This window comes from Leuciscus leuciscus (assembly GCF_965113295.1).
Source record: "Leuciscus leuciscus genome assembly, chromosome: 9".
Lineage (NCBI taxonomy): Eukaryota > Metazoa > Chordata > Actinopteri > Cypriniformes > Leuciscidae > Leuciscus > Leuciscus leuciscus.
This window is the reverse complement of record NC_138733.1, coordinates 6,473,054-6,490,413: the sequence shown is the minus strand read 5'-3', so window position 1 is coordinate 6,490,413 and position 17,360 is coordinate 6,473,054. Positions and strand designations below refer to the sequence as shown.

General features: G+C 39.3%; 2 protein-coding genes across 2 annotated transcripts in view; both read left to right on the top strand.

Annotated features, from left to right (window-relative positions):
• The window catches only part of LOC309506336 (uncharacterized protein), a 253,365-nt gene extending 247,640 nt beyond the window's left edge, over positions 1-5,725 (top strand). The window contains exons 2-3 of the mRNA XM_082180199.1: positions 2,878-3,166; positions 4,726-5,725. Coding sequence (XP_082036325.1) covers positions 2,946-3,166; positions 4,726-5,623 — 1,119 coding nt within the window. The 5' untranslated portion in view covers positions 2,878-2,945 and the 3' untranslated portion in view covers positions 5,624-5,725. The remainder of the gene's footprint in view (positions 1-2,877; positions 3,167-4,725) is intronic.
• Positions 1-17,360, top strand: part of LOC309506318 (uncharacterized protein) — a 259,358-nt gene that overhangs the window by 176,529 nt on the left and 65,469 nt on the right. The window lies entirely within an intron of this gene.

Sequence of the window (17,360 nt, the reverse complement as noted above, 5' to 3'; positions counted from 1 at the left end):
GACGTGATAAACAATGTCAATAAACTAAACACAAATCTAAAGCAATAATACTTTCCTTACATAAACATAACTATTACCGAATGCTACATTTGGAAAATATAAAATTAAGCATGCTTTGTCGACAGAACCAGCAGCAATCGGTAAAGAATAATTGTGTCCCATAACGACTGCAAGAAACAAGCTAAAGTTTGTTGCTTGATAGACGCTACAACTACAACTTCCGCATTTGTCCAGGACTCCACGCAGTACGAGCGGAAACCGAGGGTGACGCGGATATGACGCAATTGGCGACTCCCAGCTCCCCCCTGTTCTAACGCCCCGTTTCCTTGGTTAAAATCGCAATTTTCTCACGATTTAAAAATAGTTGGAAACATTTGGGATATTGTAAGTAATCAACTTAACAAAATATATAACACTGGCCTTGAGATTTTGGGATATTTTAATGCAAAATTCTTACATATTGTACCTTTAATAAACAATGCATTCTCTGATATTTTGTGTTAAAGATTCAGCATCGTTGGGGTTTGTGGAACACGGCAATACCGCGAATGACAGTTCTAAGATCTAAAATCAAGGAGGTACATAATTTCTTGTGATTGTGGGCACCACAGAGTGATTACAGGCCAATAAACTACATAGGCATAATATCTGGGATAGGAAATCATACACACATCAAGAAAATACATTTAAAATATTTTATACAAGGATTTTGGTCGCACGTGGTGGGGCCTGCGTGTGTTTCTGTGTGTGTGTGTGTGTGTGTGAATGTGTCTTGAAAGTTCACAACCGCACGCTGAACTCTTGTCCCCGGCGCTGCGGGGTGAGGGTTATGTGTGTGCGTTCGTTTGACTCCTTGAATTGATGTACTCAGCAGAGACCACATGTTTTGGCATCTGGTCTTACAACACTTTTATTGTTGTGAAGAGTTAATTAGTGTCTACGTGTAAATCAGTGTCCGAGAGACTCCCTGGGGGGGGGGGGGGGGTGCTTTCGGGATCGCTCTCATTGGTCAGCGTTAGTCTCTCCAGGTCATAAACAGACGGTCTTTGTTGATTTAGACGTAAGAGATCATGTAGAGAGAGAGGTAATCAGTGATTTACACCATTTTTCGGCGCCATTTGGGCTGCACGTCTTGCGCAGAGCAATCTCAAGACAACAGAGGTGTCGTAAATGAGAGTGCTTTGGAATGTCAGAATAGCTTGAGTCAGAGCGAGACGGGTTTTTGTAGATTTAGACTGCATTCATTAATTTAATTTAATCACCATGCAAACTGGTGATCTGCTCTCCGTTACAGTAAGTTACTTTTTTCTTTAGTTTTTGCCACGTGAATGACGGTCAGTGGTTGTCAATCTCCTCACTGATATCCAAAATGGCCGAGGAACACGTTTGTCTATGGCAAAATGTAAGAAGACACAAAAATATATATTTTTCCACTGACAAAAGTAGTTTCTTGAAAAAAATATAATTTAAAAAGTAAACCCACCCGCTGGTTTCTAATTTACTTATCATATTATTTTTATTTTCAACCATTAACATAAACTAGATTAAATTAATTCAATTCAACATAAATCTTTAGAGTTAAAATAGCAACTAGGTTATTCATAACTTATTCAGTTTCAGTTCTGCTTAATGCATTGCAGTTTTTGAGTTAATATCAATTTTTTTTAATTTTCATCCAAGTTATTCTAAACTTCGTGAGGCAAATGACAACATTATATGATCAAATACAATCAACACACTCCACAGCGCCACCCAGTGCATTTAATTATAACTGTGAGTTAGTGTTTGGATTTGTCATGGATTCACAGCATTTACGTCCAGCAAAGCAACGTAGTAAAATTCAAATAATATTTTCAAGTCATCACAGGTAAACTGTCTGACCAGTACGGGTTTGTCATTAGTGTACCACAAAAGAGCTATGGTTTGCAGACAGTTGAGAGTTGATATGTTACAAATATGTCTATTGAATATACTGTGTGCACTCAATGTCCCGTTAGCTCGGAGAGGTTTATTTTCTCCCTTCAATAAGTTTTGTCAATTGTTTTGTTTATTGGTCTTATTCTGGTTTCTCTTTGTAATAAACGTTGCATTGGGTTACCCCTGGTTCACACCGGATGCGGAAGCGTCGCGGAATGGAAAATCACGCGCGGTCCGGCGCCTGCCTGTTCACACTAGACGCGTATTCTCCGCGGCGGTCGACAAGCGCTTCTGCTCAGTTGTTGTTTATTCAGAGCTATTTTTACATCATGGGTAAGTAAATAACCTCATAAAATGAATACACCATGTTTCTGTAACCAAGAAGTTTGTACACTTCTTTTATTAGATTAGTTTAGTTTATTTCAGACAGACAGACAACTTAATTTCAACACAGTTGAACTGACAAACAACAAATTTACAGCAGTCTGAAACAGGTGTAGGCTGAAGCTATTGCTTATAATGCCTACCCTTTTTGAAACATCTATTTTACTAAATTATTAATTTACTAATTATTGTCTTACATCATTATAATGTTGACAAACAAATATAAACAGAAAACTCAAACATTACTATTTCCTTTGCAATACCGTTGCACATTCCAAATACAACAAAAGCAGTTTGTTCATTTATCATTCTTTAAATGGTTTCATATTGTTTGTGCTTTATTTTAAAAAAAATTTTTTAACTTATTAAGTGTCCCACATATTTTTAGTTCCTCATGACAGCTGTTCCATAGATTTACACCTTTAACTGAAATTTTACACATTTATTAATCCGTTGTCGAGACACACACGCAGCCAGAGAGAGAATATGGTAGACAGTAGTAGTGTAGATATACCGTTGAAATATACATCCTCTCTTCAAATTTATTAAATCTATTTTCCTCTTCCTGTTTTACAGTGCGAGTAGACAGGAGGAGAGCCCTTGCCCTATATCTATTGCTTCGCAGTTGTCGCCGGAGAAGAAGAATGTGGGTCCACCCCATTAACAAAAAAAGAAAAGAATTTGGTGTGTTTCACCATCTTGTGGCGGAATTGTCCCTGGACAGAGATCGCCACGTGAAATACTTCAGGATGTCTGCTGAAAAGATGGATGATCTTCTGTCTTTGATTGGGCCTGATCTAACAAAACAAACCACCAATTACCGGGAATCTATCCAGCCAAAACAACATCTTGCTGTTACACTGAGGTAAGATAACAAATAAATAAGCATTTTAAGCACAATGTATTGTGTGATTTTTTTTTTTTTTTTTTTTTTATTTACAACTGCAAAACTACAATCTAAAACCTTAACTATAATACAAAAAACAATATAATTTAACAAAATTAGAACTTCTTAGACAAATGTAAATATATAAATAAAAAATGAAAGTCTTTGAAACAACAAAGATTTATTCAGGTTCTCCCAGTTCTACTAAAAATGGTGAAATGTTGTGGGGGGTGAGAGATCTTCAAGCTCCTCAAGCATAGACATGCTCCTCTTCACACCCCTTTCTCGAGCTGGAGTTTGCAATGGGGTGTATTGTTGTCTCTGCTGTGAGTGGGACATTGGGGGTTGTGTTTGTTGTTGATATGATGGGGTGGGGGGTGGAAGGTGGCTTTGTTGATAATGGGATGTTGATGTATATGAATAATCTGGTGTTTGTGACTGGGTTGGCTGCTGCCAAGATAATGGGGTTGGTTGGATAGCTTGGGTCAGTTGTTGTTCTTCTTTTTCCAAGTCCGTGAGGTACTGTAAAATATGTATTTGAGCATTTGTTTGTGAGCTACGGCGCAGTCTGTTAAGTCTGGGGACAAGGCTGAGGGCGAAAAAATACATCTCCTCCTCATCTTTGGGGACATGCGGAGGGACCGGTGCTTGTTCGGCTGTGAGGAATTGCAGGAGCCCTTGTTCTGTTGGTCCTTCTATAGTTGACCTTTGCCTTTTCTTTTTTGTTGTTTGTGAAGTATCAGTGGCGGCTCCTGATGACAAGGCCTGAACTCTGGGGTGTGTTTGGGGGTTTGCAAGCTGGGTAGATGTATGTCCTCCATCGGTTCGATGTGGAGAGGAAGATGCAGACCTCCGTGTCGGAGTTCCTGGTGTTGCAGGCCTTGAAAGCAGTCCAGAGGGTCCAGTCTCATCACAGCTTAGATCTGCAGATGTTCCTTCGCTCTGATCACTAGGCCGGAGAGTACTTTTCGAGCTTTAAAAAAAAAGAGAAAAACCTTTTGTTATGATATACAGGCTACAGCCAAAATATTAAAAATTATAATTTGCAACAATGAGTATGAAAGTTCACAAGATCAAATACATTTATCCAAAAAAAATACCTCCACTTAGAAAAACAAATACTAACCTTCGGGGTTGCATATAAGGTATCAAAAAGGACATGATAGTGCTATATTTCCAGTCCCTTGCACTGCCCCCAGCGGACCCACTCGGAGCAGTTTTGTTTTTGTTCTTCACAAATGTGTCCCGTAATTGTTTCCATCTCCTTTTGCATTCTTCCACTGTGACACAGTAACATACATGAATTAATAGGAAACAATGCAATTACTCCTTTTAATATTATCTGTATTACACAGTTATGATATTTCTATTGTGATATTTCTTTTTAAATACTAAGTACTGTTTACTGTTGTTCTTGAATCATATACTTTTACATAGGCTAAATTACACACTTTTCCTCCTGGCGTCAGGCTCACATTTTTTTCCTGTTTTTATCCCACAGATATCATTTAAAATTTACATTTTCTTTATTTCCACAGATTCCTTGGTACAGGGGAAACATTTTCCAGCCTGGCTTTCCAGTACAGGTTAGGGAAAAGTACTGTGTCCACCTCCGTACACATGACCTGCCGGGCAATAGAGAGGCGGATGATGGACACCCAGTTTCCCAGGCCCACGGAGCAGATGTGGAGAGACATCGCCTCTGCATTCTGGATTAAGTGGAATTTTCCGAACTGCCTTGGCGCCATTGACGGGAAACATGTAAACATCAAAGCACCATCAAAAACCGGAAGTCAGTACTTCAATTATAAAAAAACATTTTCCATCGTTTTATTAGCACTGGTAGATGCAAACTACCGTTTCATCAACATCCAAGTGGGGGACTATGGACGGGCAAGTGATGGAGGTGTGTACAGTGGATCGGACTTGGGAATTTGCATGGAGAACAAAACGTTGCATGTTCCTGCTGACTGTCCTCTACCAGGAGCCGTCCAAAAAGGGCCAGTACCATACACCATGGTGGGAGATGCTGCCTTCCCTTTGAAGAGGTACTTGATGAGGCCATTCCCTGGGCAACACCTTGATCGGGGGCAAAAGATATTCAACTACAGATTGTCCAGGGCCAGAATGGTGGTGGAATGCGCCTTTGGCATTCTGGCAGCAAGGTGGAGAGTTCTCTATACACGCATCGCAATGGCACCAGAGAATGTGGATGCTGTTGTTATGGCTGTGTGCATCCTGCACAACTACCTCCTTAACGCAGTGGAAAATCAGAGTTTGTTGGAGGAGGCAGAAGAGCAAGGGGAACATCTCCAGGATGCCAGGAACATGGGTGGCAACAGAGGACGCAGGGATGCATATGAATCAAGAGAAAAACTCAGTGCATTTTTCCTCTCTCCAGAGGGCAGTGTGTCCTGGCAGGATAGGATGGTGTGAGTGACATGCTGAACCACAGCTAGAGGGACTTGGATTTGAGGGGAGATAGATATACACATTATTTAAGGCCTTAATTTGCTGTATATTATGCTTGAAATAAATGTGAAGAAAAATCAATTTATTTGTCATTATTTCATGGACTCTGACATCAACCTCTTCTTTAGATAGGAATTTACATGTCTATTTACAGTAAAGTTACAGTCTTCACTGAACTATTTAAGCATTGCTTACATCTTTATCTATGATTTCTTTTTTACATACTTAGAGATAAAGATAAATCTGTGGGTTATTATGAGCCAAATGTGTTAATAGATGACATATTAACATTATGGGAGGAATTTATTGTCAAAACTTTATAGGTACAACCACAATATGCAATACATAAAAATAATACTATATGTCTCTTCCAAATGAGCTTGCTCTAGTGGAATATGAGGTCTAAATAAAAGTAAAAAGTTTTAAACAATTAAAGCTGTATTTACAATGATACTTGTATTTATCCTATCTGTATGTAAGCTATATTATTTTTTTCTAATATAATATTGCTGTAAAACTGCATTTAGTGAGTAGTCTTTAAGGAGAATGGGGGATGGTGGAGTTAATGGCTGAGGGACCCTGTCTGGTGGCCCCTGTAGCAGGATTCAATTTGGTCACAGTGTTGAAGATGTAGGCTATTATTTAATCTATAGAGGAAATATATTTCACAATCTATGGACAATTATTTTTGCACAGAACTTGTGGGACACCTTTTGATTCAAACGATAGGCTATACTTACTTGTTGATCCGATTGCTGCTGCTACAGCCTCCCAACATTTGTCCTTTTTGCTGTTGTCCTTGTAGTACATGTGCTGGGGGTCATACAACTCCCTGTACTTCTCCACCTCAACGATTAATTTGACATCATCCATTTTCACTTCTTATCAACTCCTGCCTGCCTCTCTCTCTCTCGCTGTTTCCCTGTTTGTTTGTGTGTTTAGTTAATACTCGCAGTATTTTAATTTGAAAATTGCTTATATTTTGACAACTGACCGGATGTCTCGTGTTTCTTGGTGTGACTTCCTGCCGGAATGGACGCGAATCACTCGCGGCTCGCGCAAAAAATAGACCAGACGCCGAAACTGGCACTCCACGGCGCAGGCCGGCCGCGGCATGCCGCGGCGCTCCGCGTCTGGTGTGAACGACACCATAGGTTAACATGGGCGCCGAAAGGAAGCGGCCTCCGTTCCGCGCCGCTTCGGCGTCGCTTCGGCGGCCGGTGTGACGGCCCATTCACACCGGCCGCCGAAGCGACGCCGAAGCGGCGCGGAACGGAGGCCGCTTCCTTTCGGCGCCCATGTTAACCTATGGTGTCGTTCACACCAGACGCGGAGCGCCGCGGCCGGCCCGCGCCGTGGAGCGCCAGTTTCGGCGTCTGGTCTATTTTTTGCGCGAGCCGCGAGTGATTCGCGTCCATTCCGGCAGGAAGTCACACCAAGAAACACGAGACATCCGGTCAATTGTCAAAATAAAAGCAATTTTCAAATTAAAATACCGCGAGTGACAAATGCGATCATATTTGTGTATCTAAACAGACTAGAAAGATGAAAACAAACAAAGAAAAAAAAACTATCTACCATATTCTCTCTCTGGCTGTGTGTGTGTCTCGACAACGGATTAATAAAAGAAGTGTACAAACTTCTTGGTTGCAGAAACATGGTGTATTCATTTTATGAGGTTATTTACTTACCCATGATGTAAAAATAGCTCTGAATAAACAACAACTGAGCAGAAGCGCTTGTCGACCGCCGCGGAGAATACGCGTCTAGTGTGAACAGGCAGGCGCCGGACCGCGCGTGATTTTCCGTTCCGCGACGCTTCCGCATCCGGTGTGAACCAGGGGTGAATGGGCCGTTAGTCACTCTATTAATTCTCTTGTGCTTCGTTCCCACCTAAATTATATTGCATTGATAAGGAGTTATCACAAACTAAGACTGTTTAGTTGTGCTATCTTACAATCAATATATAGGAAAGTAAATGTAAGGTAAATGTATGGAGGGAGTCTTAAAAAGGTCTCAAAATGTATTAAATTTAACTCCATGACTCCTGTAAATATCATAATCTTGTGCAGCAGTTGTCATTCAAATTTTGACTATTAACAAGAGGATTACGAAACTTATCTTTGGTACATCAAAGATCTGATATTTGATAAATAGATCTTACTTGTTTTACTTTATTAAATCAGGGTTCACTTCAATATTCACATTTATCCTCCTTGAACTCATTCTAACAACTTAGGCTAATGTTTTCATATGTTTATTTCAGACCAGATGGAGGGAAAAGTCAAAGACAAGAACTGAAGTTAAAGGTGATGATGCTGTAGTTTGTTTCAGTCTGTTGACACCAAAAAAAATTTGCTTAAAGTGCCAATTTACAGAAGATCTCAGACATCACCATAATGAATGAGCTGAAAACAGGGAACTTTTGGAGACAAAGAGGCTTTTCAGCAGCAGTTTATCATGATGACTTTGTACTTTTTAAATGCAGATTGGATAAAAACACAGTGATCACAGTTCACACCTGCAGTGAAGCCCCTCCCACAACAATTCACCAATAAATACTGGGAATATTCCCATCATCCTACAAGAGAAGGACAAACTCCAGGAGTAGCAGCTGAAATCTGTGTGACTGTTAAAGATGGAGTTTATTAAAGAGGAGATTGAAGACATGAGTGATCCAGAACCATCCAGAATAAAACATGAAGATACCGAGGAACAAATAGGTTGGTGTCCATTCTTGATTCTTCATTGTTGACTGCTTTGGTAGATGTGAATTAATAAGCAGTATATGGATGATAAATAATAGAGAAATACATCCAAATGACCATAACCTTGTATATAGCAGTTGTCAAACATATTTTTACTATATTAACAATGAATGACAGAACAAAACTTTGCCACATATGATCTCTGTTGCTTTCTGCTATTAAATCAGAGGGTTGTTCCACAAAAAATGCTAAGAAAAGCGGGGATTAAACTCCAAAACCCGACTTGAATAAACCTAACAAATAAGTTTGGGCTAAAGCGGTTTCATAAAAGGTAATTCAAGTTCACACAATCCCACTAATTTGATCCAGGTTTATCTAGTCTAGATAACTGTGTGTGCACGCGTTTCTTAAGCAGCCCTAGAGGTTGATCATAGATCAAATCGAAATTTTGTGTTGTTTTATGCGTTTGAGACATGGTGTTTGCAAAACTTACATTTCACAGGAATATTCTCCATCTGTAAATCTTAGAAAGTCGTGGAAATATTTCCATTTTGCTGCAAAACTTCACATTGAATGAGCGCTGCTGCGTGCATGCGCGCCAAATAGGAGCGCAATAATTCTGACCAATATACATTTTGCTTGGAAAATTAATAGACTATGCGATGTTTTATAACACCAGAAATATCTTCTAATTATAATAATTTATCTTTAGGAAGTTGGATAAGTTGCAGTGAACTTATAGCTCATCACACTCATATATTTTATACTTAAAATAATAATAAAAAATTGAACAGAAGTAATTCAGGGAATAATTTTTTAAGAAACCAAATATAATAAAGATGCAAAATATAGTTTTGGGTTTAGGACCTAAGCTACTTAACAAAGATGACTTATACTTACTTAGAATGCTGAGAATTACAGCTTTTAAAGCAATAATTGTTTGTTTGTTTTTTTTGTTTTTTTTTTGGAGAAAGTAAGAATGTTTGGTTAGATTTAGTTTATTATGGAGAGGATAACGTGAAATTAAGAGTAAAAGTATACATTTTGAAAAGATATGTGCAACTCTAAAATTAAAGAATATTCCATAAAATAAAGGAATAGCCTACATATTAGCCTAACTAAATAACTATTTGTATAATTGTGTTAAATGTGTTTGACTTGAAAGACATAATAAAGTACATTTTATATATATATATATATATATATATATATATATATATATATATATATATGCTAAAATATTTGTTGTTGGACATTAGATGTGCCTTATTTAGAATTTTAAACCTACAAATGTATTTTTATGATAGAAATAACTGTAAAGGGACTATAGGGTAAATCAAGTGTAGGCTAATATAGCAAATAACTAAATTTATTGAAATTTATTGAAAAGATTTCTGGTACAGGATATACAATCCTCTATTCCAGACTCTAAAAAACACAAACAAATATATATATATTCACATTTTAACATTTTATAAAAACACATTAATTTCATTTTCCTTCTGCTTTAATAAGCTTTTATTTTATTTTATTTTAGATTCTAATGTTCTTCTAATAACCATAAAAATGTACTACAGCTGCCAAATAAAACCAGAGAGAAATGTATTCATTAATCTTCAAACCTATGTTATTAAATCTTGGGCACAAAACATTCAGCCAGTAAATAAAACCTGGATTTTATATATATATATATATATATATATATATATATATATATATATATATATATATATATATATACATATACACACGTTTGTAGGTCTATATTGTCTCAATTATCATTGTAGCCTTATTTAAGTTGATTTTCTTTACTGTATATTTATTTTTGGACTGATAATGGTTAATAAAGTCAAAAAATGATATGAGAGAGTGTCAGTCATTGTGTTCCTGGTCAGTGTTAGAGGATCTGTGTAACAACTGAGGCTTAGCCTGACAGTTAGCCTGCCCTGGACCAGGCTAGTTTCCCAGCACAAGTTGCCAGAGTAACTGAGTTCAAACTATTTTAAGTTTGCTTTGAAGCAGAATCAACCGACAAAAAGTCTGACTAACCAAAGTAAGCCTGGCTTGAATTCTAATCTTGTTTTATGGAACAACCCTCTGGGTTCACTTAAACTGATTCAAACTGTATTTCTGTGTATTTTAGACCAGGTGAGAGTGAAAGAGCAAAAACAAGAACTGAATGAAGAGGAAGAACAACATCATAACGTTACAATTCCAAGAACAAAAGCCAAAAACACCTGCACTCAGTGTGGAAAGAGTTTCACAGAGAAAGCAAACCTTAAGAGACACATGAAAATTCACACTGGAGAGAAACCGTATACATGCACTCAGTGTGGAAAGAGTTTTTCTCAAGCATCAGGTCTCAGTAAACATCTGCGTGTTCACTCTGGAGAAAAACAATTTAATTGTGATCAGTGTGGTAAAGATTTTATTTCATTATCAAATCTAAAACAACACCTGAAACTGCATTCAGGTGAGAGGCCTTATGTGTGTTCTCTCTGTGGAAAGAGTTATTCAAGGCTGGACAGTTTTAAACTGCACCAGAAAACACATGATGAAGTGAGAGATCATGTGTGTTGTGACTGTGGGAAGAGCTTTACCACAGCGGGCAATTTGAAACAGCACCAAAGAATTCATACTGGAGAAAAACCTTTCAAGTGCTCAAATTGTGACAAGAGTTTCACTCAGTCTGGAAACCTGAAATTACACGAGCGAGTTCATACTAGTGAAAATCCGCACAACTGTACTCAGTGTGAGAAGAGTTTCAAACATAAAAGAAGCCTTCTGACTCACATGAAGATATGTCGTAAGAAGTCGTCACAATGAGCAACATTTCATTTTCATGTCAAATACATTCCAGTAAATGGTGTGAGATGAACAAAATATGGAGTTGGTTCCAAAAGCACAGTATCATCTAGTTCTACTAGAAAGATTCGGAAGGCGAGATGATATCACAATGACATTATTAATTAATAGACCAGAAAATGAAAACAGAAATTTGAATGATAAAGTTCTTTGGCGAAACCGAGCCCCCGGGAGGTGAGGACATGGACCATATTGGTGGTGGTGGAGAGGATGGGGTTGAATGTTTGCGTCATCATCTGCAAACTCAAACGTGTAATTAATAATCTTTTATACTCTAGGTATTAGATAGTGATTGGATAACCAGAAGTAATGAGTTAGTAGTTAGACCTATTGGTCTAGGGGTGTCGAAGAGACGTAAAACATAAACTAGAACAGAACCAACTATAACAACACTGTCTTACTAGACAGAAGGAGACTCAAACAGACCACCAACAAAGCATGAAGCAAAATAAGTAAAGGTTTACTAAGATGAATTAAATGTATTTACATATTCACATAAACAAAGATACAACAAAAGAAAACACACAAAAAAATGTGAAAAGGGAACCTAACAAGATCAAAAACATACAATAGGTGGCAACCACTCCTTACCTGGTGTTACTAGACAGGGTTAAGGTCTACATGTCGCAACATGTAAAGAGCCCCTAACCTGTTCCCCCAATTCAAAAATAAAACAAGCATCAAGAAAGGTGCAAATACCTTACAAAGTCAAAAGAAGAAAACAAAACAAAAAAAAGCTTTACAAAAGCCACAAGCAGGGGGCAGGGGAGGCAACAGAAAACACACACAGAGAGAGAAAACAAAACAGATACGGCTAGAGGGCGTAACAGTAGGCGCGTTTCCATTAAAGATTCGCGCAAAACTTTTATTTTATTTTTTATATCGATTAAAAACTATTGTGAAATGACAGCGTTACCATTAACTGATGTTATGCGACTAAAACGTCATTTTTTCCTCTCGAGATAAGTCATTCCAAAAATCATGGCAACGGACGTTGGTAGGTTTATATATATCACAGCCACGTACTGCACTAGACATTATTATTATTAATGGAAGGAAACGTAGGCGTGTTATCCAAGCATTAATGGAAAGGAAAGACCCTTATACTGTGTCTGTGAGCGGCACATATGAAGTGTTTCTGGGTTTTTCTCACTCATTTCTGCTCTGAGGTCTTGATTGTGGCATTTCTTTGAGGTTTAGAATCCAGTATTTCTGTCATTCTTTTGTCTTTTATTAATTCAATAAAGAACTCCATCTAGTATTCTGTTAACGCGCCTTCTAAGTCAGGTGACCTTTAAATGCGCAAAAAACATTTCCATTGCAGTTTTGCAAAATATTTCTTTTTCGAATTGCCTGAAAATCCACCTCATGCGAGCGTAAAAACTTTTTGCGTTAAATGGGAGTTTTTGCGAAATTGAAGTTTTTCCATTGAGCGTATATTCAATTCGCAATTTCAATTTGCGCAATTTGAAGGGTAATGGAAACACGGCTATAGACGTATAATTGAGTCTTCCTGGCAGAACTTTACGCTAAAGCTTTCCTTTCAGTGCTTCTCAACTGGTGGGTCGCCAGACTGTTTTGAGTGGTCACGGAGTTTGCAGTCAAAGAAACAACAACAAATGTAATTCTGTGATTTTATGATTTGAGGCTTTTATTTTGAAAGACTTGCATGAAAACTATTGAGCCTTCTGTCAAACTCATTTTAAGAAAAAGAGCCAGAGAAAAACATGTTGTCCTTATTCAGTATCTGCGGTCAGAGATGTTGTAAAACTATATGTCAGTGTCATTGTTGTTGTAAAACTATATGTCAGTGTCATTGTTGTAATGTTATTTTTTTCGTAACTTCTTATGAAATAAAAAGTCTCTCACCTTAGGAATACACATTTTCCTGTCTTGTCACTGTTGTCAGCCGTTATACTGCAAATACAGCTGTGTGCACTGTATATCACTTCGACATAAAAAATAAAAAATAAATGACTAGGCATGCAGCGTCATAGTTATGTTGTCAATTAGCAAGTCATGAAATTAATAAAAATGTACCAATAAATTACGTAACTGGTACATCATTTGTTAACTGGGAAGGATTTGCATGCAGGAATGATGTTCATTCTATTCATCCATATGTTTCCATATGTTGCATTAATAGTTATTGTGTATTTAATGTTGTTTCCACCCCAAATTGCCATTTCACTTTGTGTTATTTTGTACATTTAATTTTTGGAAGCTCTACCAACTTTTTTGTATTAACAAAAACTACACTGGCAAAAAATTACATGATCAATAAAAGCAGTGAATGTTAAACATACTGAAAAATAGAGTTGGTTGTTCCCTTTTGAGGGAACTCGCACTGCGTCGAGAATCGACACATTGGGGAAAAGCCTTCAGCGTGATGCGTCTGAAGCCTGTATGGAACTAGTCCAATCTCGATTGGTGTTGCGTCATTACGTCACTCGTGACGTCGCATGTGACGGTGATGTGGAATCTATAAAAGGATGCCGGATCACAACAGCGTCAGCTTTCTGTTTTTGCTCAACCAAGACTGGTTATGGTGAGTAAGGAGAAACAATATAGACAGTGTGAGTCCCCTTGCCCGCGTTATTTGAGCGTTGTTGTTTGCATTCATGGGCAGTGCTCGAATGCGCTGTCTGTGCAAACTGTGATCTGCTGCCACTGAGAACGCTCTGCTCCCGCGCTCCCCGTGGGTCAGGTCCCGCGTCTGTCGAGGCAGCGCGGCGCCTACACACATGGGGATCGCAAATGGAGCTGGCGGATGATGTTGAGACGGCTTCGGCCCTTTCTCAGCATTCAGCAGTCAGCTCCATTGGGCCTACGCTTGGGTCGGAAGCCCAATGGATTTGGCTTCCTGAAATTTAGACACCTGGAAAGGTCTTCAAAATATATTTCAGTGGGTCCTGTGCACAGTGGAAAAAGGGTACAGAATTCAGTTTGAGTATCGTCCACCGAAATTCAGCGGGGTGGTTCACACGCTTGTCAACCCCGAGCAGGGTCAGGTCATGGAACAAGAAGTTTAGTGCCTCTTAGTAAAGGAAGCCATAGAGCAGGTTCCTCTTCAAGAAAGGGAATCCGGGTTCTACAGCCAATACTTCATAGTTCCCAAAAAGGATGGGGAGTTACGCCCTATAATAGATCTCAGTGTGTTGTATCGGTCTCTGAGGAGGTTGAGATTCAAAATGCTAACCATACCTATTATCGTGAGTCAGATCAGTTCCGAGGACTGGTTTGTCACGATAGATCTAAAAGACGCGTATTTCCACATATCCATCCTTCCCCATAACAGGAAGTTTCCGAGGTTCACTTTTGGGGGAAAAGCGTATCAATACTGAGTTCTTCCATTCGGCTTAGCATTGTCACCTTGCACCTTCACGAAATGCATGGATGCTGCTCTAGCTCCACTGAGACTTCAGGGCATTCGTATTCTCAATTACATCGACAACTGGGTCACACAGTCAGAGAAGATGGCGGTTCAACATTGAGATGTTGTTCTGAGCCATCTGAGGTGCTTGGGTTTGAGACTCAACGTCAAGAAAAGTTCACTAATTCCTCTTCAGAGAACGACATTCCTGGGGGTAGTGTGGGATTCAGTTACGATGCAGGCACACTTGTCTCCTGCTCATATAACCACCATCTTGACCACAGTCACGAGTATCAAGCTAGTCCAGGCCATCACTGTCAAACATTTTTTAAAGGGTTTTGGGTCTTCCGGCAGCAGCGTTCAACATAATACATTTTGGCCTGCTGTATATGACGGCCCTGCAGTGGTGGCTAAGGACCAGAGGGTTTTTCCCGAGGGTAAACCCATTTTGAATGATCAAAGTAATGCGCAGATGCCTTTGTTCCTTGGTCATGTGGAAGAAACCATGGTTCCTGTCCCAAGGCCCTGTGTTGGGAGCACCGTGTCAGAGAAAAATAGTGACCACTGATGCGTCCCTCACAGGCAGGGGAGTGGTCATGGAGAGCCACTACACCAGGGGTCCATGGAAGAACCACCATCTCTTGTGGCACATCAATTTCCTGGAGATGTTGGCAGTATTTCTGGCTCTCAGACATTTCCTTCCAGACCTCAGAGGCCATCATGTTCTAGTACGGACAGACAATACGTTGGTGGTCTCATATATAAATCGACAGGGGACCTGAGATCATGCCCTCTATGCAGACTGGTGCACCAGGTCCTTCTGTGGTCCCAGGGCAAACTACTCTCAATCAGAGCAATGTTTATTCCCGGGGACAAAAATTTCGGGGCAGACATCCTGTCAAGGCAGGGGCTGAGGCCTGGAGAATGGAGACTCTTTCCTGAGACGGTGGAGTTGATATGGAGGAAGTTCAGTCAGGCGGAAGTGGATCTGTTCGCCTCTCACGAGAACACCCACTCTCCGCTCTGGTTTTCCTTCACACATCCTCGGCGTGGCCGAGGCAACGTCTTTACGCATTTCCCCTGATCGCTCTGCTCCCAGGGGTTCTAGAGAGGGTCTGGTGGCACAGGATCAACTTACTCCTAGGAGCCCTGTACTGGCCGGTCCGAGTATGGTTTTCAGACATAATAGCTCTCCTAGCAGGCCCTCCGTGGCAAATCCACATCAGAAGGGACTTTCTTTCTCAGACCGGGGGCACAATATATCACCCTCGACCGGAGCTGTGGAAGCCGAGGGTCTGGCCCCTGAGGGGGACTGTAATGGGAGATTTACTTTGATTTTCATTAACATACACTAGATTGACTACTATGTGTGTTGCTGACTATGTGATATAATGATTGATGTGAAACGCCTGCGAAGCAGGAGAAAGAGGGGGAGAGCTTTGAAGGCTGAAGCCCTGACCCCTAAGGTCAAAGGGCTGTCCAATTTAGGACTTGCAGGCTGTAAGTTAAGCTAAACTAAAGTTCAGTATAATAGGATCACTGGTGGTGTCTTATCCATCTCTGGAGTTTAAAGAACCTTGGAAGATAACAATAACAGAGTATAAAGACTGGCCTGCCCCTCCCTCCTGGTCGCACTTGTTCCACAGACTGTACTTGTGACTTCTGTGTGGCAACTGGGCCTTCTTGCAAGAATAAATTACTTTTTAATGATCATTTGATTCCAGACTGTCTCTTACGCCAAAGATGATTGTTTAGTGAATTAAATTGCCACAACAGGGACCAACTCATAAATGCTGGTCTCTCAACTGTGGTTGTTGAGACCATCTTAAACTCTAGAGCCCCCTCCACAAGGAAATTGTATGCATTAAAATGGAATGTATTCACTTTATGGTGCAGAGAACATCGCAAGATGCAACGTGCTAAGACAGTGATAGTCAGAAATCGGAAGGTCTCCTTAAGCTCGAAAAATGTCCCAGAAAAGATCCTAAAAATAATCAATGAGTTCACAACGCATGTGGTTATGGGTTGTGTTGTAAGTCTTCTGAAGCCATATTTTTTTTTTTTGTCGAAAAAGACTAAACTTGAAGTTATAATTCAGAGTTAAAATGTCTTATATGCAAATGCAAATGATAAAGATAAAAGAAAAAATGCATAGCATTATTTGTGAACCAAACCTGTGATATTATTTTTCTGAGTAACATGAATGAGATTTGAGAGCATGAGGGAAGATTTTCAGAGAATACATGATTAAAAAACACAAGTAGGCTACACAGTCAAACAATACAATTTCATACAGAGAAAGTTCATAGTAATAAAAGTACTTGCATGTGGTGCAGGTAACTTACTGTAATTCAGTGTTGCCACTGAAATGTTCAGATTATTTTAGAAATGTAATGTTTGTTCTGGGGAAACAAAAGAACAAAGCTGATTATTCACAACATAATATTTATTGACCAGTAAATGGCTTTAAAATGGTATTTGAGAGAATGAGGGCACCTGTAGTAAGTAAAGTTAGGCTAAACAAAAACAGACCAAACTATATTAACCTGCTTTTGTTATTCATATCAAACGCCAATGACGACAGCAGGAATCAGCTAAATTAGTTAGGCTATATCAGCAATTTGAAGACACAGTTGTACAGAATATGTTGAATTGAATGACTAAATCAATCTAAGACAATAAGTCAATCATTTCCATTTGTTCATTAGATCAACGTAGTTAGCATCGCGGCTAAAACCTTCATACCAGATACTGT